Genomic DNA, 27,691 nt, shown 5'->3' on the forward strand with positions numbered 1-27,691 from the left:
AAAAATATTAGATTGTTCGAAGAGTAATTTCATCTTTTCCCAACAGAGTACTACTTTATTGCATTTTTTCACAACTAACTTCAAAGTTAAGTCGTATAATGATTGTAAATTTTGAATGCTGATATAAGAAGGCTTACTTGTGAAAAAATTCAGTTGATTCTTCGCAGCAGTTTCTGGTTGGTGTCCTTTCAAATATGGAAATTTGAAAAGCAGCTTAGTTTAGTTTTTTACTATTGAAAATATAAATATGATGTTCAAGCAAGAAAAAAATTATCTATGTGTATGACAATACGCTTGTGCTTAAACTGGTTTGCGAATTATCAATCGGACGAGACTTTAATCAATATGCACGACGATTCAATGAGCCAAATTAGGCTGGCTAAGGGATAATAGAGGCATGAATTGATACAAATTAACGAATAACAATTCCCGAGATCCTTGAGAAATTAAATTTGTCGAATTCGCCCGTTTCGATTCGAAACGCCTAGGCTTATTCTTAAAGTACCACACATCGGTTCCTCGTGTGCTTAGGGAGAGGGATTTGCGTCGCTGAATTAGACGTCTGTGACTTGCTTTTCAAATGTCAAAAAAATTATCCATTTTCAAAGAGAATCTTTACTAGGGGGCGAGAAATGAATAGTCTACAATATTAGTTCAGTTCTCTACAAAAACGCTTAAACAATAATGCCTTTACTTTATCTGAGGTGAAAAATTTTCTGGATTATTTTTTTGCCAGTAAAGAACAAAAATTTTATGTGTTAGGAGTCATGCTGTATGCTAGAACGTATTTAACCAGAAGGGACAATATATAATTCAATAAAATAGTCATTCAATATAAGAGAATCGTCTTTAATTTTCATAAGGAAAAAACGAAATTACTTTCCGAACAACCCAGTAAATTACCTCTTGGGGTGGAACATCAAATGTGAGGGTTCTAAGATCAACCTTTGTGTAGTTTTCAATGCAGGGTAAAATGAAGAAAATCCCTAAAAAAAATTTAAATAAGAGATATTGTATTGTACCTATCTTTGTAATAAAAAAGTTTTATGTATAGCATACTTTTGACACACGTAGTAAAATGCTTAGATTTAATTTAAGTTTGAAAACTTATAAATTTAAAACGTTTTTCTACAAAATAAGCCATATCCAACACTGTATCTGTGTATTTAAAGTTTTTTGTTCGTATGTTACAAATATGTTTTTAATTTTATTTAAAATATTAGCTCTATTAAAATAAATTTCTTTCGTTTACATTTTTTCCTTAGAGTATTAACTTTTTTGTTCGTTTCATCTGTTTGAATATAAGTAGTTTTAATATTATTTCCTTTAAAATAAAAAAAGTAAGAAAGAAAAAACCTACCTGGTCCTTTTGATCCTCCATGTAACAGTCGTCCAAGTCGGAAAATAACAGCTCTTTCATATTCTTGTACAACCTATGTAATGACATACTATGTAACAACATATAGTAACTAAAAACTAAGAAAGATTTATTTCTACATAGCGAAAAGCCTAAAAATAAACAGTTTATAACGTTTTTTCGTATGAGCGATATTTCATAAAAGTAGCCATCTTTAAAAGAACATTTTACCATACAAATCATACTTTTGGTGACCTCACTAGATTATCTGCTTTTAATTAGGTCTTCCATGGTTCAGATCTAACTTCATGAAACATAACTTAGTCACATCCAACTTCTTCAATGTGGAACGTCAATGTGAAACTGTAACATTCTCACTTTTAACCACATTTTTATTTTAAGGTTAAATCTAGCGACGATAAAGAAAAGTAAAGTAAAAGACTTCACCGTCAGATTACGGTCAGAGACCCAACAAAAGTTTTTCGAATTACTGACCGTAAAAATAAATTTATGTCAGTAAAGCTATCATGACAAATAACTACTGGTCTGTTATTAAAATTTTTTTCTTGTAAAATATATGGTCAATATGGTAAAATATATGGTCATATATGGACTGTAAATTAACAGTATGATCAAAAAAGGCTGGGCCTGTCGCTGTTAGAGAATAAAGCGATTTTTTTTGTTGAACCAACGTCAGCCGTCGAATGAAGATGCATATTGCTACCATTACTCTGAGGAATGGAAGAATTGAATGTCTGTTTTTAATGGTCACTAGTGTTAGAAGAGTAAAAAAGTAAGAATTTAAAGAGTAAGACGAGATGTTCCTTGGTGGGGGATAAAATCAAACCCGGGACCTCTGGCTCCATGGCCAGATGCTATAATGAAAAATGTTTTGCACCCCGATCTCGATGAATTAAAAGCTACATTTCACAGAGTTTTTGCTTTGTTTTATTTGAAATGAGAGAGCTGGCCGTATAAATGAACGATCCGTTCTACTAATTCTGCTGAAGTTCGTTACAATTATGAACATAGGTTTTTTCCCCGTATAAATAACTGGTGAACTCTTCTAATTTTGCTTATTTCTATTACATTTAGGGGTAATTGACTTTTTTTCTTTATCAGAGTTAGGAGCTGGACATATAAATTAACGGTCAATTTTCAGAATTTTATGGAAATTTCTTAAAGTATTCATAAAGTAGCTTAATCTTTGAAGGAAATAAGATCATTTTTAGTTGAGGAACATGTACCACTGCTGCGCAGTTCCGTGATTCTGTTTTCGCCTTTGCTTCATAACTACTTCAGTAGTATTATTTCATGAAGTAACACCGAGCAATAATAAAGTTTTGGACAAACTTAGACACCCGAAATGCAATTATGATAAATACCATATACAGAAGAAGATGTCTGCTTCTAAGTCTTTTTGCTGCTTCTCAGAGTACATTTACAGTTGAAGAGTTCACAGAGTACAAATACATATTAAAGATCTCAAAAGTAACTAAAAGAATTAGTTTATTAATTGATTGCTTTACAGGAACTGTATCGTTAATTTTATAAATATGTACATGTAGGGTACAGCTCAGTGAATTGGACACTTGTCGCCTGTTTTGATCTTGTATAATGTAAAAAAACGAACAAATCAAATATTAAGGCTGTAAATATCAAGAAAATTTTGTTGAAAATTGCAAAAAAGAAACTGCTATTAATATTTTGGTAAGGAAAAAACAATATTTCAACTTATAAATTACCCTTTTTATTATGCAACACATATGGATTTCACAATTCGATATTCTCCATAATGTTGCAACACATTTTGATTCGATATTAATGCCTTAGCAGATCGAATTAAAAAAATGGATTTTTAATTTTATAAATTAACTTCAATTTTAGTTGTTCAATGCATTTCTTTTTATGTTTGAAGCATAAAATCGAAGCTGACGAATCGAATTACTTCAATTTCTAGACCGTTAATTGCGTTTGCTTGAACATTTTTCAAAACTAGTCAAAGGCGGAGCTCAAAAGAGTGAGCTACTGTTATGAAAAATGTATACTTCGAATCGAAGATAGATGTTGCGTGAAAAATTGTGCATCGATCATTGCAAAAACAGCACGCGATTTCTTTTATTCCCTTCAATATTTATGAAGTTTTGAAAATGTTTCAACAACAATAACTTAAAGACTTTGTTTTCGAATATCATTTTTGCTTTAGTGAATGTATATCTTTTTTTTCTTCAGTTTTTCATTTCCATTTTACAAATGACATGGCTTAGCGTGTTTCGAGCAAGGATTAAAAAAAAAGTTTCTTCTGGAGAAATATTAGCGAACTTAAATAATAAAAATAACTTGATTATTATTATTATCTTTTATTTATTATCTGAAATTTTAATATGCATTTATATGTCAGAGTAAAGTGTTGATGTCCAATACTTAGATTTTTGCATTAGTCTGAGATGAAATATGGGTCTAGCATTAGAGATTTACTAGATTTTCCAAAACCAAGAAGACTTATAATGGCATATATTTATATATAATGGAAAAAATTACAAGTCCTGGCTTTATAATAGGTATTTTAAGGATTAAATAGCATTTAATTAGCCATATTAAGCTCTTTAGCAAGATAAAATTAAATAAAAAAAATTTTATTTTACTCATAGTTCTATTAATATTGTACACTATTTTAACAACAATTTTGCTCGGCGTAATTAATCTTACTAATTTATCAATTACAAAAAAAAAGATTAATCAAATGAGAGTAAAATGCAGGTTTCATGTTACATAAAAAATAAGAATTGGTTGATTTTATTTAAATTAATTAATTTATTTATTTTTAGTTTTCATTAAGTATTAAAATTATAAAAAAAAATGTTTGAACATTTCGGAAATTCACCATTTTGCTCTTTGAAGGGTCGATTTTGAGACAAAAAAATATCAAAACTTATAAAATTATGTTTTACGAATAAAATGGATAAATAATTTCTTATTTTTATAACTTAAATTAAAAAAAGAAATTTGGTGCATTTTTAAAAGGATATGACATGAATACTTTCGTGCATTATTACATAAGCAATGGCCATGTAAAATTTACATACGGGAGCCTTTCTGCCGTTAGTGGTAATATCAAAAACTGACAGTTCCCCGAGGCCCCATAATGGATAAAGAAATAAGAAAAAGCAATTCCAAAAATTGAAGTATAAGTGCAATGAAAAATTAATGATAAACAAACACAATTTAAAAATACACAGAGTAAGACTTAATAATGATGCTCCCACTTATAACTGTTTCACTAATAGATTTATTTATTATTGCAAATTATCTTACTTTAATGGTGAAAAAGATGGACAGAGGAAAAGTAGCAACAGCAATTATCATCGACAAAATAGTCAGAATCCATCCGCAAATTCCTATTCCATGATCAGACGAATCAGCTATAAAAGAAAATTCAATCATTTAATGATAACAACCGAATTAAAGTTGAAAATAAAAATCAAATTGTTATTAGCTTTATTATAAAAAATATTTTTAAAAATAAATGGCGTTTGAATGACTTTCAGTTCTCTCAAAAATAAACTTCCATTTATGTACTTCCATTATTCAGTAATCCAGAGCTGTATTTCATAATTTTTTTAGCTTATCATGTAATTTCTGAAAAAATAAAAACTTTAAAAAATTCTCACTCATGTGATATCTCAGTTCATTCTTGTTTTTGGTTCTATTCAATTTTGTTTTTGGAAAAAAAATAGAATGATGAAATATTTCTTTACTTTTGAGGGAATTCGTTTCCTCTAAAAAGTGAAGATAGTTATTTCGTCACTTTGATGAAATTTTTGCTTGGAGCACATATAAGACATTGGGTTTCGTCAAAAACGAAGAGTTTCTTGATCTAGACTTTTTACAGTGATCGCTCGCATCATATGACGTGGTGGTAGAGGATATAGTGATCTTGCTTGCGAACCAGGATCTCCGTGTTCGATTCTTGGTTATGAAGGCTTACTTTTTTTCGTAAAATCTTTTTATTGTATATTGCATTCCCTAAATCAATGTGTAAATGATGTGCAGCATAAAGCATAATATTTTTGATAAAATTCTTATCTTCAAGGAAGTAAAGAAAGTAATTCCTCAATTTGCTGATTAGTTCAGCTAGCAAATTCCACAGGAAATGGTTTTGTTACAAATTTAAAAAAAAAAAATACTTCATAAATTTTAAATATCCATATTTTTTTAAGTACAATCTTAAATATCTCATATCAAATTACGGTAAAAAGTACCGGTACCAAAAGTACCAATACGTTTTACACAAAAATGTATTTTTACTGTAAAGTTTTGCGGAAGAAACTGTAAAGTTTACTGTAAAGTTTTGTGGAAGAAACTGTAAAGTTTACTGTAAAGTTTTGCGGACGAAACTGTAAAGTTTACTTTAATGTTTTGCGGATTTTACGGATGATGCCCTCAAAATCTGGTACTTTTTACCCGAAATAGATTTTACAGTGTAGAACAGCATTTTTATATTAACAAAACACAATTTTTAAATTCAAACTATACAAAATAAGAAAACTTAATAATTCTTTAACAAAATATAATTTTTCTATTGATATAAACTTTTCGTATTCAATCGAAAGTAATAATTTTGTATAGACCTTAACAATAAATTAATACACCTTAACAATAATTAATAAGTGCACCTTAATATGCTAATAATCTATTGAGGTCTTTCTTATTATAACATCTATTTCAAATTGAAATCGTAACATGAAGTTGGATTTAACTTATTTCATTAAGAGTTGACATTTCAATAAATATATGTATATAAAGATATCAATAACTTGGATTTTTAAGACTTTAAAATTTGATTCATAATTGCTATTTTAAGTTTCAAAAATCAGGAATTTTGCTTTTTACTAATTAGTACTAGAAAAACATATTTGGACAAATTTGAACTCTTGGGCTCTTTTGAATTTCCATCTTTGTGAAACGCCCTTAACTTTGATAAATTAAATGATTTTCATTACCAGTAGAGATACTCTTAGAAATGAAACTGTCACTTTTAACGATCCAGAAATCTTTGAACAGTATTTTGTTTCTTTTGATAATTATTTCGTCTCAAAATCACGTGATTTGTGATGAAACGTGAACTCTCTCATATATATGAGTAAATTTTTCCTCAACTCGGAACCCAATCCCAGTGCATTATGGGAGAATTTTAACTAAAATGAAGACTAGATGATCGGAACTAGAAGGACAAAGTAAGGCGACCGATTTGAATGGTGGTCAAGGAGTTGAACTTATACTAGAAAAATCCCGGGTTCGACTCCCGCTTCAGACATGTATATACTTAATCTCCCCGTTCTGTCTCTCGTTCTTGCATTTTTGGGATGAAGTTGATCTACCTGTAGTGCTCACGAAATAGTGATCGACAATACAGAGATACCGTGAAGCCCTAGTAGTGTCTCATGATATCATTTAGCATAGTATCTAATGGTATTTTTTTTAGAAAATAATTGAAAGAAGAAATATTACGAAAATTACTTTAGATGAAATTCGTTACTCGTTTCACTCGTTCGACGAAATTTTCGCTCGGATCATGTACCAGGAAACGGTTGCGTTAAAAACGAAAAAAGTTTGTAATGTTTGAGTCTCCATTTTTTTCAGTGCATCTCTTAAATTTATTATTATTTTTTCTAGATCTTTAAAAACATTTTATTTGATTGAAGATTTTTATTGAAGATTTATTGATTTTTTAAATACTCTTTTCGTATGTTTCAAAGTTAACCTAAGCTAGTTAATTTTTTTTAAACTTTCCTTGAAACTAAATAATAAAAAATAAATGTAAAAGCTTATTATCCCAATGCAGCAAGCTTGTTAATTTACGTTATAGGTAGCTACATAGTTACTTTATAGTTACATAAATGAAAAAAATTTTAATTTGTTTCATCACTCCTGAGGCGATTGAAACTCTGTGACAGCAACAGAAATTTATATTTTATGTAAACCAACAAAACACTGCAAACAATTCCGGATCAAATTACGGTAAAAAGTATCGATACTCAGGGTGCCGGTACTTTGTACCATAAAATCCACTTTTACTGAAACATGTTACCGAAGAAAACATCTGATTTACCGTCATTTTTAGAGCAATGATAACCGTAAAATCACTGGATCACTCTAATTAAATATTACTTTGAAAATTAAGGTTTAATATTTTACAGTAAAAAGGAATTTCACAGTAAAATGTATCTTGTGGATAATGCACCCAATCTACCTTACACCGTAATTCGATCTAGAATTTCCTACAGCGCATATGATTTTTAAAAAAATTTCATATTTTAAGAATTTAAATTAAATTAGTTAAATTTTCAGTTAACTAATTTCGTACTTTTTATCTGAATCAAAATATTTATGATTTTTCTGATATGAAATCATTATGGTTTTGAGGTGATTAAAGTATATGACAGTATCAGAAAAAGTTATTTATCTTATAAAACTTAGTATATCTTTCTGTTATTAATTATTTTAATTTGTGAAAAATTTGGCATGAAAATTTAATTCTTATGACTATAGTTTCTTTAGCTCAATGTAACTACTTATGATTTAATGGTCTGAAGCAATTACTGCTTTGAGGTTTGTAAAAATATGAGTCAGCATCAGAAAAACGACCTATCCTAAAATGAACTACTTAGATTTTTTAAATTTTTTTACATGTTTTGGAAATTTATGCAAAACTGATTTGATTTTTATTATACCATTTTTCTATTTCAAACAAAATATTGAACTTATGAAATAGTAATTTTATGAAACGTGATTATGAAAAATGAATTTTCATAAATTGATTCAGTAACTATACAGTTATACCCAAATATAGGAAAAAGCTTACTTTTACATACATTTAACAGACATGACCAGTTTCTCTATCGCCAACAGCATTAACTATAAGCATACATTTGAAATTTTATTTAAAAATTTTGCTAAAGGGTGTGCTTAGTAGTAGAGCTATGTAGTTAACTTTAATTACTTTTTGCTTTGCATAGTTTGAAATAATTTCATTACGTTTTTGGTATAAAATATTAACTCCATGAAATAATAATTTTCAAACGTTGATTAATTAGTTATGCAACTATATTTACCATATGGAAAAGCTTACTTTACCGTACATTTATATGACATGAGCAGACTTTTTATCTCCAATAAAACAATCAAATTATGAGCATAGATTTTAGGTTTGTTTCAAAATTTTAATAAATTATGTTCTCCTTCTAGAATTTAGTAGTACTAGTAGTTATCTTCAGCAGTGTAGTTATCATTATTAACTTTGTTATTTAATAACCGTGTAGCTACTTTTATTAACTTTATGCTAAACTGTTCACTTGTTCATGTGATTTTCATCCTAATATTATAGTAATATAACAGGCAGCAGTCTGCCCATCTGATTTAATCATAAGGTTTTCGGTAAAGAACATTTTTTACCTTTACGGTTTTGAAACTATTTACAACTAGTATGGTTATAAAACCATGAATTCAAAACTATACGGTTTGTTAAACCTTTACAACGAGCATGGTTTTAAAACCGTAAAAAAATTAACTACACATAGGAGCTAGGCTTTTCGCGAGGCAATGGTCTTCGGAGAGCGTAGGACACTGGAAACTCTTCATGTGTTGAAGAGAATTAAAGAGATATTGTGATGTCAACGTTGGGATTCGAACCTCGGTTCCATTGGTTATGAGTCTGATAGATATCAGATAGATAATAATCTTATATATCTTATAGATATATCTGATAGATAATAATATGATATATCTTATAGATATATCTGATAGATAATAATCTGATATATCTGATAGATATATCTGATAGATAATAATATGTACGCAGTTGCAAGGAAGTAAGTAGCTTCATTGGGTGGTCTTAGTTAGTGCGAAAAAATTCCAGTTGTTTAACCATATTAGGCGAACAGTTAATAAACGGTTTTCTCACTGTTAACAGTTTGATTACTAACTTAGTTATAGTTATTGGGTTGTTTTATTTCATTATGGTAAAATAATGATTAAATAAATTGCCCATTGTTAAACCATTTTTTTCGAAAAATTTGTAACAGTGTTTAACAAAGTTTAAAAAAAAACTCTATTTACGGCTTTGGCATGCAAAAGTGATTAATTACTACAATGAAATATGCAAAAAAATTTACATTTTTATTTATTTTTTTAACATAACCAGTCTCTTTATCTCGAATAAAAAAATTAAACTACATGCATATATTTAAAGCTTTGTTAAAATAATTGTTTTAAAATTCGTTTTCCTCGTAAAAATTATAATATTTCTTTAAAATTATCCTCCGCATTTTATTTATTAAAGTTACATTCTTGATGCTTGTAAATGGAATAATATTCTAATTTTTCAGAAAGGTTATGCTTAGAATAAAATTTTTTTACAGGATTAATTAATCATACAACCTCGTGAAAATTATAATATTCTAATTTTTCAGAAAGGTTATGCTTAGAATAAATTTTTTTTTACAGGATTAATTAATTAATCATACAACTATACCCAAGTGTGAAAATACTTACCCTTTGCATACATTTACGACCGACATCGGTTTCAATTATCCCTTAAAATAAGAGGACACTATACATGTGAACATAAAAAATAATAATGATGGTTGGTATCTGAGAAAAATAAGACCCATAAGATGGGTAAACATTCTTGCAACTTGATATATTGACAAAGGCGGATCACGTGACTCTTCCATTGTCATAGTAACACGGTTATAGACACGCCTTGAATTTCAGCTTACACAAGAAAAAACTTTTTTTTTAACAATTACTATAGCATGCGGAGGGCATTTTTACTATTTATTTTGTATACTTAATCAGTTAATCGAATTTTTCTTTTTTTTTCTCAAACCTATTGAATACTTCTGTTTATTGATTTTTTGATTTAGCTGGCAATACTTGTCAATTATGAGAAGACATAATTGTTTTCTTTTCTTAACTACCTAAACGTTTTCCAATAACGATATACCCCAAGACTCTCACGATTGAATTATTGATCATTTTAATATATTAACTTATGTATTAAATTATAAAATAAACCTAACTATTTAAATTAGATCAACTAAAATGGGTTATTTATATTTTTGATAACTATGACAGTTTTTAGAATTTAAAAGATAATCGCCTTTTTACGCTTTGTGGTTATTGATGACTTTTAAATTTTCGAAATTTAGAAATTACAATAAATTTATAAGTTTAGTTTCCCTACATTTAATTGTTTTGCAGGAAATTTTTGCAAGAGTGTTAACAATTTTTTTTGAAGATTAGAAAACGAGTGGGTCTTAATTTTACAATTTTCACAGATTATTCGGGTGTGAATTCGGATTTTAATTCTCTTTCTGAAATTTTGCTTAGTATCTAACATGAATACAAATGAAAAGAAAAGAACATCAAGAGATTTTATATCAAATGACAGTTTTATACCAACATCTATCTTAATAGCTAATTAAAATGATTAATTAGAAAAATATGCATTTGGCTAAATAAATATATCAGAACTTGTTTGGTTTTATGGAGATTAACACAAAAAGTTTCATAACTTAGAGGCTGCACTCCATTCACCAACCCCTTTGATTTCTTCTAATTCAAGATTATTTATCTTATTTTTTTAAATGGCAATAACCTTTAAAAGAACAAAGAACATTTCTTTTGAATAAAATCTGTAATCATCATACACTGTAAAAAACTAATACTCGAATTTCACGAAACATTCTCCGTTTTTGACGAAACTGTTTCCTGGTATATGCTCTGAGCTAAAATTTCGTCAAAGTGCCGAAATAGGTATCTTTACTTCTCAGAGGAAACGATTTTATCGATAGTAAAGGAATATTTTGTCATTCTATTTTTCCAAAGAAAAGAAAGAAAAAACTCGTAATGCCTAACTTTTCCAGTAATCACTTTATCGCGGGCAACATATATCTTAAGCAATGTCACCTTAATAACACAAGAAAAAAAGAGATAACCGGGAGATAAAGTATACCCATGTTCGATGCGGGATTCGAACCCAGGATATTCCTGGTACGCGACCAACTGCTTGACCACCATACGTTCCAGCCGGCTCGTTTCGTCACTTTATTTCCGATCGCTTAGTCTTACTCCTAGTTACGTCAACCCAGTTAACAATATCTCACACAATACACTACTATGAGGTTTCGAGTTGAGAAATATCTTCGTCATACATTTGAGAGTTCATATTTCGTCACAAATCACCTGATTTTGCAACGAAATAACTCTTGAAATTAACGAAATGTAGCTGATGGATTGCTGAATCGTCAAAAGTGAGAGTTTTATTTCTGAAAGAGTAATTTTGTGAAAGAATATTTTGTAAATTTATTAATCGTAACGAGACGAACGATCAACTAGATTTTGAAATTAATCAACCGTACTTTAATCTTTACATCTTTAATCAATCGTACTTTAATCTTTACATCTTTAATCAATCGTACTTGAATCTTTACATCTTTAATCAATCGTACTTGAATCTTTACATCTTTAATCAATCGTACTTTAATCTTTACATTTTTAATTAATCGTACTTTAATCTTTACATTTTTAATCAATCGTTCTTTAATATTTACATCTTTGAACAATCGTACTTTAATCTTTACATCTTTGAACAATATTTAAAATTTGGAAAATGGAATGTGAGCCAAAATAAGCTGAAATAAATGATAAGCAATTTTACTTGTTAACGACATTTAACGATAACCTTATATCATAGTAACAGTTCAATTGGAAACTGTTTTTACTTTTCCTGAATTTAAGTTTTTTTACATTTTTCAAAGTTTCAATATAAATGTTAAGACTTGTATCTGGCAGCATCTAATCTTTCTTTTTTTTTTCTTGTTTCAACATGCATTTTAGCTTAAGCGATGGCTTTGCTTACAATTTCTTTTTCCATAATAGGCAAAAATTGTAGAGCAATTTAGCATATAGCATGTTTATTAAATGTTTTCGAATATATAATAAGCAATGATTACATTAATTAAATTTATTATGTTAACAAAAATAGTATTTGATATAATTAAACATTTAAATAACTACTTATTATCTTACAAATTAATTTAAGTATTTAAGAAAATTATTCTTATCCTGAAAATAAAACCAATTATAGTAGAAATAAAATTAGGAAACTCAATAAATTGTTTTCGCTTTTTTTAAAATCGTGTCTTTTTTAAATAATAAAACTAAAAAAATTGATATTAAATCTTTTGACGTTACCTGATTAAAGCATAACTTTATTTTAAAAATGCTTTTAAAATAACAATGAAGAAGCGATTTTTCTTTATTCTTTAATATTGTTAGGTGTCAGAATATTTTTTTAAACTTTTTTTGTGAGATTTTAAATACGATTTACGGATACAGAAGCTCAGAATAAATATTTTCTTAAAACTAATTTTAAAAGCAAAGCCTTAGGAAGTAATGTAAAGAAAAAATTTAAAAAGTAAAAGATGTAATAACATTCTTAAACGCATTTAAGAAGAAAATTAATTAATTTTAAAGGGACTTTAGAAGAACGCACTTTTTAAGTTTAAATGGGTTTAATTTGCCTAGTTTTTAAATAACTTGCAGTTTCACTTTCCATTTATAATATAACATCAATATTTCAAACTTTTTAAAATATTTATATCTGAATAGTTTATTTACCTAGTGTAAATTCCTACACTGAGACACTGAAAGTATAACTAAAACTACCAGAATATGTTAAAATTTAAAATGTTTCTTTCTCTATGAGAACATCAAAATGCTGAATAATTTTTACCTATGAGCTTTGGTAATGATTTTGCTAACTTAAACAATGAAATAAGATTTTATAAATGATAAAATTTGGTAAATGTAGTCAAATTTGGTAATGTTACCATACCTAAAATCATGGTATAAAAACCATTTATTCGGTTAAATTTATTTTTCAGTTTTGTATTTTTTACTAAATATGTGATAACAAAAAACTTTTAATTTTGAAAACCAGAATATTTTTGTTGAACTCTGATCTTATAAACGGTTGAATTACCAATTGAATGGTTTAAATACCGTATAGTTAGATTTTAATAAAAAAAAAATTTTTTGAATCAGAAATGTTACAACCATAAAGTACGATAATTTCATCAGAATTTTTTTTTCTCTGAGTAGAATGCAAAAAATTTAACCTATATTTTTCTAAGAAAGGAATACGAAAATTTAACTATCACTTTGGTTTGCATACTTTTTATTTTGTGGCCTACCCTATGATCGGGTTATGTGTGGTTGTGTGGCGTGTATAATATTGCTCGTCTCCGTGACTCTGGTTCTTAATTACGAAGGTATCCAATGGGAAACGTGAAATGAGTTACAATTCCGGTATCTTCCATGGCAATGAAGGTAATAGTTACGTGACAACCATTGGAAAAAGAATACTCTTCATTTTATGATTTTTTTGAAAAAAATTCTTCTACAATAAAATTGAGAGGATTATTGATTTATCAATAAAATTTTTGAAGATTCTTTGAAAATGATATTAAAAAGAAAATATTTCTCAAACATATTTTGCAGTGATTGAATGCTTAAAGTTGAAATTATTTTAGTATGTTGATACAAAATTAAAGCGTTTTTCATTATTACGAGTTGTATCTGTGCGTACAATTATTTTAATTAACTAATGATCAAAATATATTCAAGAGTATATTAACATTTTTAACTACGCCTTTATAAACACTCTTTATAAATGGAATAAATAATTTTTCTATTAGGCAAAATGTATTGCAATTTTATGAAGCAAACATCCAGAAACGCTAATTTAAATAAGACTAGACTGAAAGTTTAAATCGCGCTGTCACATACTATTGTTTTTATTAGTAAAAAAAGTTAGGGAAATGAATATAAAAACCAAATCTGATATAATGTACTAAATGAGGTAAAGTGATACAACTGTAATAATAATTACTTTTAATTTGCGTCCTGTTGGATAGAAGTAGCTATCTGGTTTTTGAGAAATCGCCAGAGAAATATGATTGTTGACATAAACTTACCATTTTTAATCAATTAAATATAGATTTTTGTTCAAAAAAATTTGTTTTTTTGTGTTATAATTGTTATTATTTTTTTCATTTACTGCTAATGAGTGTTTAATGCATAAAAGTTTCGTTTAAGGAATAAGTTTTCTTACATAAGACATTTTTTGGACTTATAAATCTTTAAAATATGATGCACTGATTAAAACTATGCACTAAATTTTCGTTTTTGAAAAGCGATTAAAAAATTTTTTTTTTTGAAGGACCAATGTTTGAGACGTTAGTAGTAGTTTTACAAGCAAAAGCTAGGGAATATTGAAGTAAGTTGACTTTTGAAAATGAATGAGAACTGTAGTACAAGAAAAAACTATAAAAGTAATTAAGTTAACCCTTGTTAGCCAAAAAGAATTTATTTGAGCGAAATTTGAGGAAACTAACGTGGAAATTTTCCACTAAGGTATTAGTGATCCGAAAATCTGGAAATGCTAATTTAAATAAGACTGGACTGAAAGCAGAGTTACCATTAATTCATTTTTTAAGAAATTGAGATTTGTTTGAATTCAGACAAAAAACGAACGAATTTTGTATTTAAAGTCTTGAAATGGTGCATAAAAGAGGAAGAATTTATTTGTATTTTTACAATGTAAAACATTCTAGCTAAAATTACGGTGTAAACTTTGGGTGCAACCAGCAAGTAGCAATTTGGGTGCCTCATCCGTTAAACGCATTTTACCGTTAAATCCATTTTTCCCCTAAAATATTATACAGTAATTTTTACAGTGATATTTATTTAATTAGGGTAATTTAGAGATTTCATGGTAGTTATTAATGTTAAAATTACTTTATGTTAGATTTATGTTAATTATGTGAGTTCAGTAAATAGGCAAATTGTGTTTTTTTTCGATTTTGGCTAATTTCGATTTTGCTTAATTTTATTCATTCATTTTGTAGTAAATTTTGCATGATTCTGAAATTTAGTATACCAGCTTAAGATCAATATCTATAAATAATCAATTCTAAAATTATATTTTAAAAATGGAATTGTAATATAATTCTGCCTGTGGGGGAATGTATCAGTAATTAAGAAAATCTAAATTTGACCTACAGGATGTATAAGTTATAATTTAAAAATATGTGTCTTGAATAAAAATCATGCTTCCAAGTCATTACATTAGGAATTGCCAGTTAAGCTTTATTTTTACTAATTAATTATGTATTTTAGTTTCACTTGCATAGAATTATTTTCAAACAAAACAACGTTTCTCAATAAATTTATACAACTAACGTAATTGTAATTGTACCTAGCAATTTATATTTGTATGCACTTGTTACTATGGAAGTGGATCTAGTTTTATGCAAATATGACATAGATATTAGAATTTACTTGAATTTACTCTTTTTTAATGAATTATTCAACACGAACTGTAAATAATGATGATATTAATAAGTTACTGTAATAATATAGTGTGAAAAAAAATGGAATAAAAATTATAGTAATGGCACATACACTTTTTTTAATGTTCTAAAATTTATTCATGTATTTCTGAGATAAATATGCTTCCTGCCTCTTTTTGATATTTTATCTAGTTTAATTTTCTACAAATATCGATAAATTTTAAGTTATTCATGTTTTATGCTTTCCGTCTTTCAACAAAATGGTAATAATGGCATAAAAAGCGTATAATTTATCTACTTGAGTTAAAAAATAAAAAGTACAACTTTGTCAAATACACGAATAAAACTAAACAATGTAAAAAAAATAAACAATACAACATAAACAAGAACTCTAAACCCAAAGAAAAACAATTCTTGCAAAATTACCATCCAGTATAGCATTGACATTTCTGTCAAAAGAAACTCATCATTTCGGTATTAAAAGTCAAATTATACGGTTTTTAAACCATTCATTTAGTAATTTTCTGTTCCTATAGTAACGGTTTACAGGAAATTCTGGTTTTGCAAAATTATAGTTCTTATCACCACATATTTGGTGCAAAATACAAAACTAAAAAGCAAATTAACCGAATAATAAAATAGTTTTTTTACCATGCTCTATGATATCATGACAAAATTACCAAATTTTACCACATTTACCAATTTTTATCATATCTTATAAAACCATATTTTATTATTAATGTTACCAAAATCATTACCAAGGTGCTTCCGTAAAAATTGCCGAGCTTTTCGGTGTTTTCCTAGACCTAGAAACACGATAAATTTTACCATATTCTGATTGTTTTGGACAAACTTTTTTCTTAGTGTATGATGAAGCATCTTTCGTGCAAAGCAGAGAATGAAACAGTGGATTATTGATAAGCAAATTATAAGCAAATTAAAATTACAATCAAACGAAGTTAAGAGACTAGTGTGTAGGGCAGGGGTGTCAAACTCAAAAGCTAACTTGGGCCAAATAAACAATGCCTTACTTTAGGTGGGCCGCAAAAAAAAAATCAATATTTATTGAAATAAATATTTTCATTTTGAATAGTACATTGTAATAAACATATATAAAGTTAAATTATTCTTTGATTCTTGACATCTCTTCTCTGCTACTATCTTTCCTATTTCGGGAGAAATTTTATTGGCCGAGACTACTTTCAAAATAGACCAAACGTGAGCGTTATTAATACGGTTTTGGACAGGAGATTTATTTCCATTCATAACGGAAAATAATTGCTCTCACTGATAAGTACTTCCAAACATAGAAATAATTTCATGTGCGAATTTTCAAGTATTTTCAAACCTTTGCCGGTAAATATTTGTAAAATTCAGTCACACCCGCTTCTTTTAACTTCAAAATTGAGTCGTACTGAATCTCAATAATTTCCATTTGCATATTACTGGGTACTGAGTCTATATTTATTGAGAAAATCGAAGGAAACAAACAAAATTTGTCTTCCAAGGAATTAAAATCCTTAAGCCTTGTTTCAAATTCGGTTCTAAGATTTGAAATTTTTTCTGCGTATTTTTGATACGATGCAGTATCCCTGAAATGGCAGGGGCCGCAAGCCAATTAGAATTTTACATTTTCGCGCGAACAATTTAAAATGATCCGTATAGTTTATAAATAAAGTATATTCTAATTTTATATGCTAGTTTTCTTTCTAATTCACATTTCTATTTTATTTTTACTTTGCGTCGGACATATTGACTGGGTCGCAAAAATGCTCATCTCGGGCCGCGAGTTTGACACCCCTGGTGTAGGGGGTATGGTGAAAACCCAGATATTGAAAGTTGTACAAATTAAATGGATGCCATTGAGTTACTTAGTTTTAATTTTCAAATCCATATTTTTTTAATTTCTTAATTTATAAACATATGAGGTTCTTCTCCTCTTAACCCACCACACCTGTTTCTTATCTCTCTTCATTTGTTTGATTTTGTTAAAGTTTTACTCCACCCTATTGTTCAGCCTTTTCTACCTTGTTATAACTTGTTTGCTATTTTTATCTGCATCTCTGTATTACCCTCTTTTTTATACGTATTCCGACACTGAATAATGTTTTTCTATTATAAAAACTATAATATGTCTGAATATTTAAGATTATCTGTGCTTTTTCAAAGTTATATAGTTTTATTCACAACTCGCAATTTTGGCGAATGTAAAAGTCAAGGGTTTTAAGTTTAAAGAAAATTTGTTATGCTATTAAGACCACAATAAAAAAACTGATAAATTATATCGAGGTACGCTTTAATTTAATATGAATTTAATAACAGAAATTGAAATTAAAGCAATAGTAAAAAAAAAATAAAAAAATTTTTTTTTCGAAATTTATTTTTTACTGCCCATTTGTTTCAAAATCACGATTAATAACACCAAATGCGTCATTAAATTCCTATTTTTGTGGAATGGATTATTCATTTGACAGAGACTCAACTGTTTAAAGTTTTGTACTCTGTGGCTCTTGGACAAAAATAAATAAAAGAAACTAAAGCAGATGTACACTGCTAGAAATTTCTCGGAAAAAATGGTTAAATAAAAATTTGAATAATTGCTATTGTACCATATTCAAACAAGGCAGTCAAATAATATTAAAAAAATGTGTTCAACTGTTTGTGTATCACAGCAGACAGTTAATTGTGAGAAAGAAAAGTTTATTGATTGTTCCTTCCTAATACGGTTAAACAATCAGAAATTTATTCGTACCAACTAGGCTGTAACAACATATTATAGCCAAAAGGGCTAATCTGTCAATCTCATGGTCAACAGAACGGGGTTTGCAGTCCCCACTGATACCACCATCATTGAAAAGTTTACAGTAATCTGCACTCCGAATTTTGTAAACCTGGACTTTTAGAATACAATACTCCCATTCACACATAGATGGCAGCACTATAAGTCAGCTAAACGGCCTCCGATCTCCAGTAAATTTTCTTTTTAGCGGTTTTGAAACCATGCTAGTTGTAACTTGTTACAAAACCGTTTGTATTCATTGTTCCTTAACCATATTATTTGTAAATGGTTTCAATACCATAGAGGCAAAAAAATGTTCCTTTCGTAAACTTTATGGTTAATTGGATAGGCAGGTTGCTGCCAGTTATTTTACTGTAATTTCAGAATGAAAATTCTAACAATGTATAACTAATGTCTAAAATTTAATTAATTGTCCTCTCTAAATCAGTTTGTCTATAGATTTTGCCAAAAAGAGTGATGTTAAAAAAATACACTGATTTTACTGTTTCTAACAACTTCAAAAACTTTGTCACATAGTTTTAGAAACCAGAGGTATATATCAAGTAAATATGATTACAACTGACAACGGCAAGTTTAGTTCCTTTAACAATTAACATATATTTATCAAAACTTTTTTTTCAAACTTAATTTGCAATGTAAGCTTGTAAATAAAGTGACAAGCTTGTATCATTCCTCTAAGCACCATTTAGCCATTCCTCAACCTGACGTTTTTTTATTAAAGAATAAAAATTTACCCTCGCCTATTTGAAAACGATTCTGAAAATATTTAATTATTTTTTCTTCATCTTTAATTTCATTTATTTTTAAAAAATGTGTTTCAATTAAATCGGTTAATTTTTTGGGTTGAAAATTGACGCGCTGAAATAGTTTAGGAATTTCACAAAATTTGAAATCTTACATTAGCAATTTTTCATTGAAAATATAATTTTTAATATATATTAAAATCAAGTAACAACAGTTTTAAAACAGTTTAGTCAAAAATTAGGGTTTCTGTCAATTAATAATACATAATCATGATCATTATTTCTGAATATATACGAACAATGCAAACTTTTTGACTAATCCTCAAGTTACATGCCAACTACGCTTTAAAATTGCACTGTAATTCTCTTAAATTATATAAATGATTTCATTATTAACATTTAAAATAAATTTCTGCCATAGAATGTTCGTAATCTTGAAAGCTAGGCATTAAGTATTGGTGGTTTATTTTTATATAGCAGCTAATAGTTTATGCCAATACTGAAATTTCTGATAAAGAAACTTCTGATGACTTTTCAATAATGATAAGATAACCAGAAAGAGTCGCGGTGGCTCTTAATAGGGATAGAATGTCCGTTTCCCCATGATTTGACCCAGGTTTGAATTTTAGAGGTGGATGATTGATACAAATGCTACTTCTGACTCGCATCGACCACAGTGCTGACGTAAAATACCTTCAATGGAAGACAGATCACGGCTCAGAATCCCCTTGTCATCGGGCTAACCGGGAAAAGCTTTCGTGGTTAAATTAAAAAGTCCTCCTAGAAGGTTAGTTTGTCAAATGCTCGGTTCAAGAGTCCCCTTATCTTCTGGGTTGGGTTCAAAATTATAGGGCATTGATTTGTAAGCTTTTCGAAGACACCAAATACAATTTTACAATACAATTTACATAAAAAAAAAGTGTGCTTTTTTATTAAAAACAAGTTTTTGACAAAAAAACAGTGCATTGTGAAGTTGAAGAGTAAAAAATAATTAAAATAAAGTATATGGTATACAAAACAGTGTTTTTATCTACAAACAGACACTGCTGTTAAATAATTGAAGAAAAATGTGCTAAAAATATTCAAATGTTTTAATCAAAAGAACTATAAATTCTAAAACTAAATATTGTGTGACATGTGTTTATAAATAATATTAAAGTGGATAATGTGATGAATAAATGATATACATACTTGGAACGAACGAAACTCTTTCTGCTGAATTCCTTGTGACCATTTCAACAGGAATACGGATTCGATCATACTCTATTGGATAACAAAACATACTTTAGAATTCTATAAGTCTAATTAATAATTTTCTAGTTATCAATAAAGCGAATACTAAATTTTGAGATAGAAAAAAAGGAATGGAGAGAGGTGTACGAAACTTCATAAGTTTGTTAATTTTAAAAAAAATCACTTCAAAATAATTTTTAAGACATTAGGTTCGTTTATAATTTAGGAATGAGAGGGATAATAATTGGTTAAAAAAGAAATAATAATAATACGACACTATGCATATTGAAGTAAATTTAATTCAACAATATAAAACTATATATTGAGGAAAATGCAATTTTTTTTAGTCTCACCTTTTGTAACTAGCTAAATTTCATTTTTATTCTTTTAAAAATGAACTACGCTGGTAAACAATCATTATATTTAAACCAACTTGCAATAGCAGACTTGACACAGCAGGTTTCTGACTTACTGCAGTTTATTTTGAATAATTTAAAATTTACAACCAGAGCAAATCTTATAAAATAAAAAAGGATAAAAAATAACTGAGGAAATTCGTCCTAAATGTTACAAATAATAAACGTACTTGAGCGTCTAGTAATCAAGTAAACAAAACACTGGTTGTGTAGTTTCGGAACAAAAATTTGACACATTTCAAAACTGGTATATTGAACTATAGTAGACAATGAACTATAGTAGAATATGCGGGTATAATGAACTATAGTAGACAAATGAATCACAAGGAAAAGAAAAAAATTCTGGTAAAATTACTTTATTTTATGGTAATGACATTTCTGGACAAAATTAAAACCCTGGTTAATAAAATCGAAATTAACTCTGGTTAATAAAACCGAGAAATACGTTATTTAAACCATTCATTTGGTTATTTTTTCAATCGTATGTTAACGGTTTACGGAAAATTCTCGTTCTGATTATCATACATTTAGTAAAAAGTACAAAACAGAAAAGGAAATATTTCTGAATAAATGGTTTTCATGTCATGCTCTAAGGTATCATGATAAAATTAGCAAACTTTTCTCATACTTGCCAACTTTCACGCATTTGGCGTAAAACTATATTTCTATATTTAAAATGGTAGTAAAATGTATGCTTTCTATATGTTTCTTGAATTTATAAACTTAATTTATAATATTTTTAATCCACCACTATTTTTAAAAAAAATTAAGCATATATATATAAATATGTAATACTATTGTATAGCCTGCTTAAGTATGCTCGAAATGCAAAAACTGTTTCTGCCTAAAATTGTAATTTAAATTTCATTGTAATTTAAATTTAACGCTTTCGGCTGACCACCTAAAAGGAACATCTGCTCCTGCATCCCAGAGCCAAAGGTCAAGAAAACTGAGATGGTCACATTAGGCCTTGGCCCTCTATTGGCTGTCACGCCACTGAGTTTAGTTTAGTTTTATTTAGTTGTTGCTACTAAATAGCTTAGTACATATTTACTTACATACATATTTTAATGCTTCATCATTATACTTTATAACTCAGAGAAATAGAAGAAAATTTCTTATGTTGATGTTAGGTGTTACATTTAGAAATTATAATTCTTAAAATTTTCGATATAAAAACATCGAATAATTTTCTAAAACTCGCAAACTCATCGCCAATTTTCAAAACAAAACTTAGCATTTCAAATTTTTATAAAAAAATATCGTCTTTAGCAGTTCAAATTTTTATAAAAAATTATCAGTTAAGTTCAAAATTAATATTGATAAACTTTTTGACAAATTTATGAAGATTGTTTGCTCAAACTCCCTTCTCCATTTTTTTTTCTAACATCAAAACTATCAATTACAAAATGATCTCCAGTAACTAAATTCAGCAAGAAATTTATAAAAAAAGTGTTCGCACTAACTTCCTTTTCCCCTACTTATCAATATCAAAACTATCAATAACAAAATGATCGCCAGTAACTAAACTAACCAAGAAATTTATAAAAAATATTCGTTTTAATTCCTTTCTTCCTTTCTTATCAATATCTAAATTATCTATAGCAAAATGATCGCCAGTAACTAAATTCAACATGAAATTTAATCATCAAATTAAATTATTTTTCATTAAATTTTTTATATGAAAGAAATACTAGTTTATAACGTAAATGCAATTTTTACAAGTTAGTTTTAAAAATTGTCAGCTGAAAAAGTCAAGATAGATTAGATTTAATAATATCCTAAATTACGCAAATGAGTTTTTAAAACAGCACAAACAATAAACAACAACAACATATAATTTATTATCGTCCCGAACATGACTTATTTTTAGTTTTTAAACTATGAATAATTTTAAGCGCTTATCAATATGTAGTTTTTATCAAAATTATGATTAGCAAAATAATAATCTATAATTAAACTTATCTTCGAAATTAACCAATAACTATTTTTTTAAATTCAATATCATATGTTGAAGACAGATCTGTTTCTTAAAAACTAAAATATTTTTTTATTTATTGACTATAAGTATTTATGTTTTAGATAAATTGAAGACTGAACTACCGGTTTTTGCAATAAACGTTGTTTATCAGTATTATTTTTGCAGAACTATTGATAATGTCATTAGTAAGTTATGTTTCATATTTACACTAGATCGTCGTTGGAAATGGAAATAATGAGAATCAATACTCACACATGGGTCAGCTAATCGTGTTTATTCAAACGAATATGATGAGCCATCGCTTAGAATTTGATGGACGCGCATGCGTCATTGTTTCCATAACAACTGATGATCAATAGAAAACTTAGAAGATATGACGTAGAAAGTTTTACTGTTGCCACAAATTTTAATAATATAAGAATTTGCGTCATTTCTCTATTTTTAAAAACAAAACTTTCGTTTAGCAAACACTTTAATGTGAAAGATACGATTAGTCTGCTATTTAAATTTNGTTTGTTGCATTTCCACGACATTATACAAATGACAAAATATTTGATTTCTGCAACATTGTGAAAAATGACATAAAGATTCAAGTGTTCAAAAATTTCAGTTCAGTTCAATTCCGAAATTTCAAATTGAATAACATTTCTGAAGCAAATGTGAGCATCTTTATAAGCAATACATTGAATTCCAATTCTAAAAATCGCCTCGTATCACCACTTAATAAAAAATTAGTTGTGCCATGAGTAATGCTACAGGATTGCAAGAAATCGTCCTTCAAAACATATTCATGCTTTTTTTATTTGTTGCGAATAGTGACATAAAGGGTTAAATATGGTCAATAAGTTTTAAACAGGAAACTTGCCATTACTTAATTTTAATTTTAAAAGAATTAAAATATTTTAGAGAAAAAACATAGACTTTAATGAAAGGAACTTTTGTAACCAGTTCAATTTCAGAAATAAATAAATTAGTGAAAATTAATTGAAGGAAAATAATTATTATGAAAGTAGTAGTCATTATTACCTTCGGATTTTACCTGTATACGTGTAAATATTTTTAGAGCTAATCGCTTCTGCATAAGTGAAATAGTAATGTTTACAAGGTATTGTTCACTTAAATAATTAATAATGAAATTAATTTTAATGTCTAAATAAAAGGCAAATTGGATTTGTATTTAAGTCTATTACATTGTCGTTTAAAAATCATGGATTAAAAAACCAGATCATTTATCAGATATATTGTTCGATGTTATATTAATAAAATTAAAAATGCAAGAATTCAAAGTATCACTTATTGAAGTTAAAATTTAAGTTGAAATTTATATATCCAGAGGATTAAAGAATATGCAAAATATGCATCGGGCTTAATAAATATTGTTAATTTTTCTTTGGTTATGAAAATATAAATAACTTGTTACTTTAAATTTTACGTTTTCTGAATTTTATTTTGAATTCAGATGTTTTTTAAAAAAAAGCAACAGAAAAGTATCTGTTTAAATACCTTGAATAACAAAAATCTAATTTAAGTAACGGTAAATTTCACTATAAAGCATTTACATAAATGCTTTATTTACCTTATCAAGCACTCAAATTTCATGCTCTTTTCTCAACTTCTTTTTGCCTATTTTTGTACCTTTGTTTCTTAGAAAATAACAAGTGTTTTGGTTGTTTCGTGAAGTTATCATATATTCATTTTGAACATAATTCAAAAAAAACACTCATTATTTATAGACATACTGACTAAAGTTTAACAAAATAATCTTTGTTAACTTTCTTTTTGAGAGGAAAAGAAAGCTTATTAAGTTATTAAGTTAACGTTTTAAATTCTAAAATTATGTGCCTCAAATTTTTTTCTGTTTTAAAGTTAAATATGTATTTAGCATGATTTTTTTATTTAGTTGGACGCCCGGTGGCTGAGTGGTAGGGCTTCGAGGATCTGTGCCACAGGTCCTATGTTCGATCCTCGGGCCGGGCAAGGTTGACTCAGCCTTTCCTCCCTTCAGTGGGTCAATAAATGGGTACCAAGTATGCTTGGGAACTAAACACTGGGGGGTTACGCGTTCGGCTGACCACTTAACCGGAACATCTGCTCCTGCATCCCAGAGCCAAAGGTCAAGAAAATTGAGATGGGCACATTAGGCCTTGGCCCTCTATTGGCTGTCACGCCACTGAGTGTAGTTTAGTTTTATTTAGTTGTTGCTACTAAATAGCTTAGTACATATTTACTTGCATACATATTTTAATGCTTCATCATTATACTTTATAACTCAAAGAAATAGAAGAAAATTTCTTATGTTGATGTTAGGTGTTACATTTAGAAATTATAATTTTTAAAATTTTCGATATAAAAACATCGAATAATTTTCTAAATCACTCAAACTCATCGCAAATTTTCAAAACAAAACTTGCAACTCCAGATAACTTTTTTAAAAAAAATATCGTCTTCAGCAGTTCAAATTTTTATAAAAAAAAAAATATCGTCTTTAGCAGCTCAAAATTAATACTGGTAAACTTTTTTGACAAATTTATAAAAATTGTTCGTTCTAACTCCCTTCTCCATTATTTTTCAAACATCAAAACTATCAATAACAAAATGGTCTCCAGTAACTAAATTCAGCAAGAAATTTATAAAAAATTATTCGCACCAACTTCCTTTTCCCTTACTTATCAGCATCAGAACTATCAATTTGAAAACTATCAATAACAAAATCATCGTCATTATTTAAATTCACCAAGAAATTCATAAAAATTATTCGTTTTACTTCCCTTCTTCCTTTCCTATCAATAATTTTTAGTTTTTAAACTATGAATAATTTTTAGCACTAATCAATATGTAGTTTTTATCAAAATTATCATTAACAAAATATTAATCTTTAATTAAACTTATCTTCAAAATTAATCAATAACTATTTTTTTAAAATTCAATATCATATGTTGAAGACAGATCTGCTTCTTAAAAACTAAAATTATTTTTTTATTTATTGACTATAAGTATTTATGTTTTAGATAAATTGAAGACTGAACAACCGGTTTTTGCAATAAACGTTGCTTATCAGTATTATTTTTACAGAACTATTGATAATGTCATTAGTAAGTTATGTTTCATATTTACACTAGATCGTTGTTAGAAATGGAAATAATGAGAATCAATACTCACACATGGGTCAGCTAATCGTGTTTATTCAAACGAATATGATGAGCCATCGTTTAGAATTTGATGGACGCGCATGCGTCATTGTTTCCATAACAACTGATGATCAATAGAAAACTTAGAAGATATGACGTAGAAAGTTTTACTGTTGCCACAAATTTTAATAATATAAGAACTTGCGTTCATTTCTCTATTTTTAAAAACAAAACTTTCGCTTAGCAAACACTTTAATGTGAAAGATACGATTAGTCTGCTATTTAAATTTAGAAAAAAAATAATAAATGTATACTACAACCTTCTAAATGTATTTTAATCATTATCTCAGGAAAAGGTTCAATATTATGGGCCTGTGAATTTTACAAAAACATAAAAAGTATTTATTGAGTTTTTAGTTAAAAAAATTATTTAAATTCGATTAATTTTATAATAATTTAGGAAATTCGTATTTTTCCAAATTTTAATAATGGTGCAAATTGCCGCTGATAATATATTTAACTAACGTTACCATGACAACTAAAGTTTAAATTTAAATTTGAAATTAAATATTTAGGGTTATTTAATTATTTGTAACTTTTCAAAATAAGAAGTCGATAAAGTGTTTTAATTCTTTGACTTAGATCGATCTATCAATGCTTTTTTGCTTTTGTTTTGTAAATAAAAAAACACGTTTATGAGATAATGGATAACAAGAGAAATTTATGTTGTTTGGCTATTTTAGAACTCTAAACATTAAATTTTCTGGAATCTTTTTTTTTACTGTTTGTATTAGATAGTTTAAATTTTAAACCACAACTCTTGTTTATTTTGTGGGATAATTAGATCCCTTGAACCATTACGTTTGACCATTTTGTACAAAGAAAATAAATAAGTAAAATTTTAATTGTTTTCACCCATCGAGCTTATTTTTGATCTAGTCATTATTAAAAATGTACTCGTATTAAATTGGACATTTGAATTAAATATGTCGTTTTATATAGTTCCAAGAAAATAATTATCATCCAATAAGTAAAGTAAAAAGCTCTGAAATGCTTCTAAAGTTTTAATAAAGCTCCATATGTCACATCAATTATCTTAATCCAAATAAACGATTATTACTACGGTAGGTAAAGCTTATGAAATAAACAGGTTGCTTAACATTCAATGCAGAGTCTTAATTTTGAGTTTGACATGGCCTCTTGTCTCACTTTCCAGTTTCATAGTAGGTGTTTCACAAACTCATGGATATAAAACTCATTACCTTTGAATTGTATAAATGGATTTTCTCACGTAGAATATTCTTTTAAATATTAAAGAAATTAATGGAATTTATTTGTAATAGCAGATTGTCTTTTATTAGTGGAAGACTAATGTTTAGTATTAATGTAAAAATGATGTTAGATATAAACTAATCCCCAAATCATTTTAGAGACATATTTTAATGTTTATAAATGTTTCTAGTTTGGAATTTATGTTGGCATTTTCGGGAAAACAAAATGGCTTCCCAATATTAAATTTTTGGTGTGAATTTTTAAATATAATTACTTTTTTCAATTAATAAATGAATTTGCAGACATAATAGTTAATTACCTTCTTTTGGGATTAAGTCAAT

The 27,691-nt window shown here is 27.7% G+C and overlaps 1 protein-coding gene across 3 annotated transcripts in view; it reads right to left on the reverse strand.

The window, feature by feature from the left end:
* Positions 1 to 27,691, reverse strand: part of LOC107441513 (band 7 protein AGAP004871) — a 61,661-nt gene that overhangs the window by 10,378 nt on the left and 23,592 nt on the right. Inside the window, exons 1-5 of one of the 3 annotated variants that reach the window (XM_043040860.2) lie at positions 23,203 to 23,284; positions 20,512 to 20,583; positions 4,673 to 4,779; positions 1,361 to 1,433; positions 904 to 986 (exon numbers count right to left, since the gene is read on the reverse strand). In XM_043040860.2, coding sequence (XP_042896794.1) covers positions 904 to 986; positions 1,361 to 1,433; positions 4,673 to 4,779; positions 20,512 to 20,554 — 306 coding nt within the window. In that variant the 5' untranslated portion in view covers positions 20,555 to 20,583; positions 23,203 to 23,284. Of the gene's footprint in view, positions 1 to 903; positions 987 to 1,360; positions 1,434 to 4,672; positions 4,780 to 9,910; positions 10,048 to 20,511; positions 20,584 to 23,202; positions 23,285 to 27,691 lie in introns of those variants that run through there. The other 2 variants (XM_043040859.2, XM_043040862.2) reach the window with 2 other exon arrangements.

Source organism: Parasteatoda tepidariorum, chromosome 8 (assembly GCF_043381705.1).
Source record: "Parasteatoda tepidariorum isolate YZ-2023 chromosome 8, CAS_Ptep_4.0, whole genome shotgun sequence".
In the NCBI taxonomy this organism is placed as follows: Eukaryota; Metazoa; Arthropoda; class Arachnida; order Araneae; family Theridiidae; genus Parasteatoda; species Parasteatoda tepidariorum.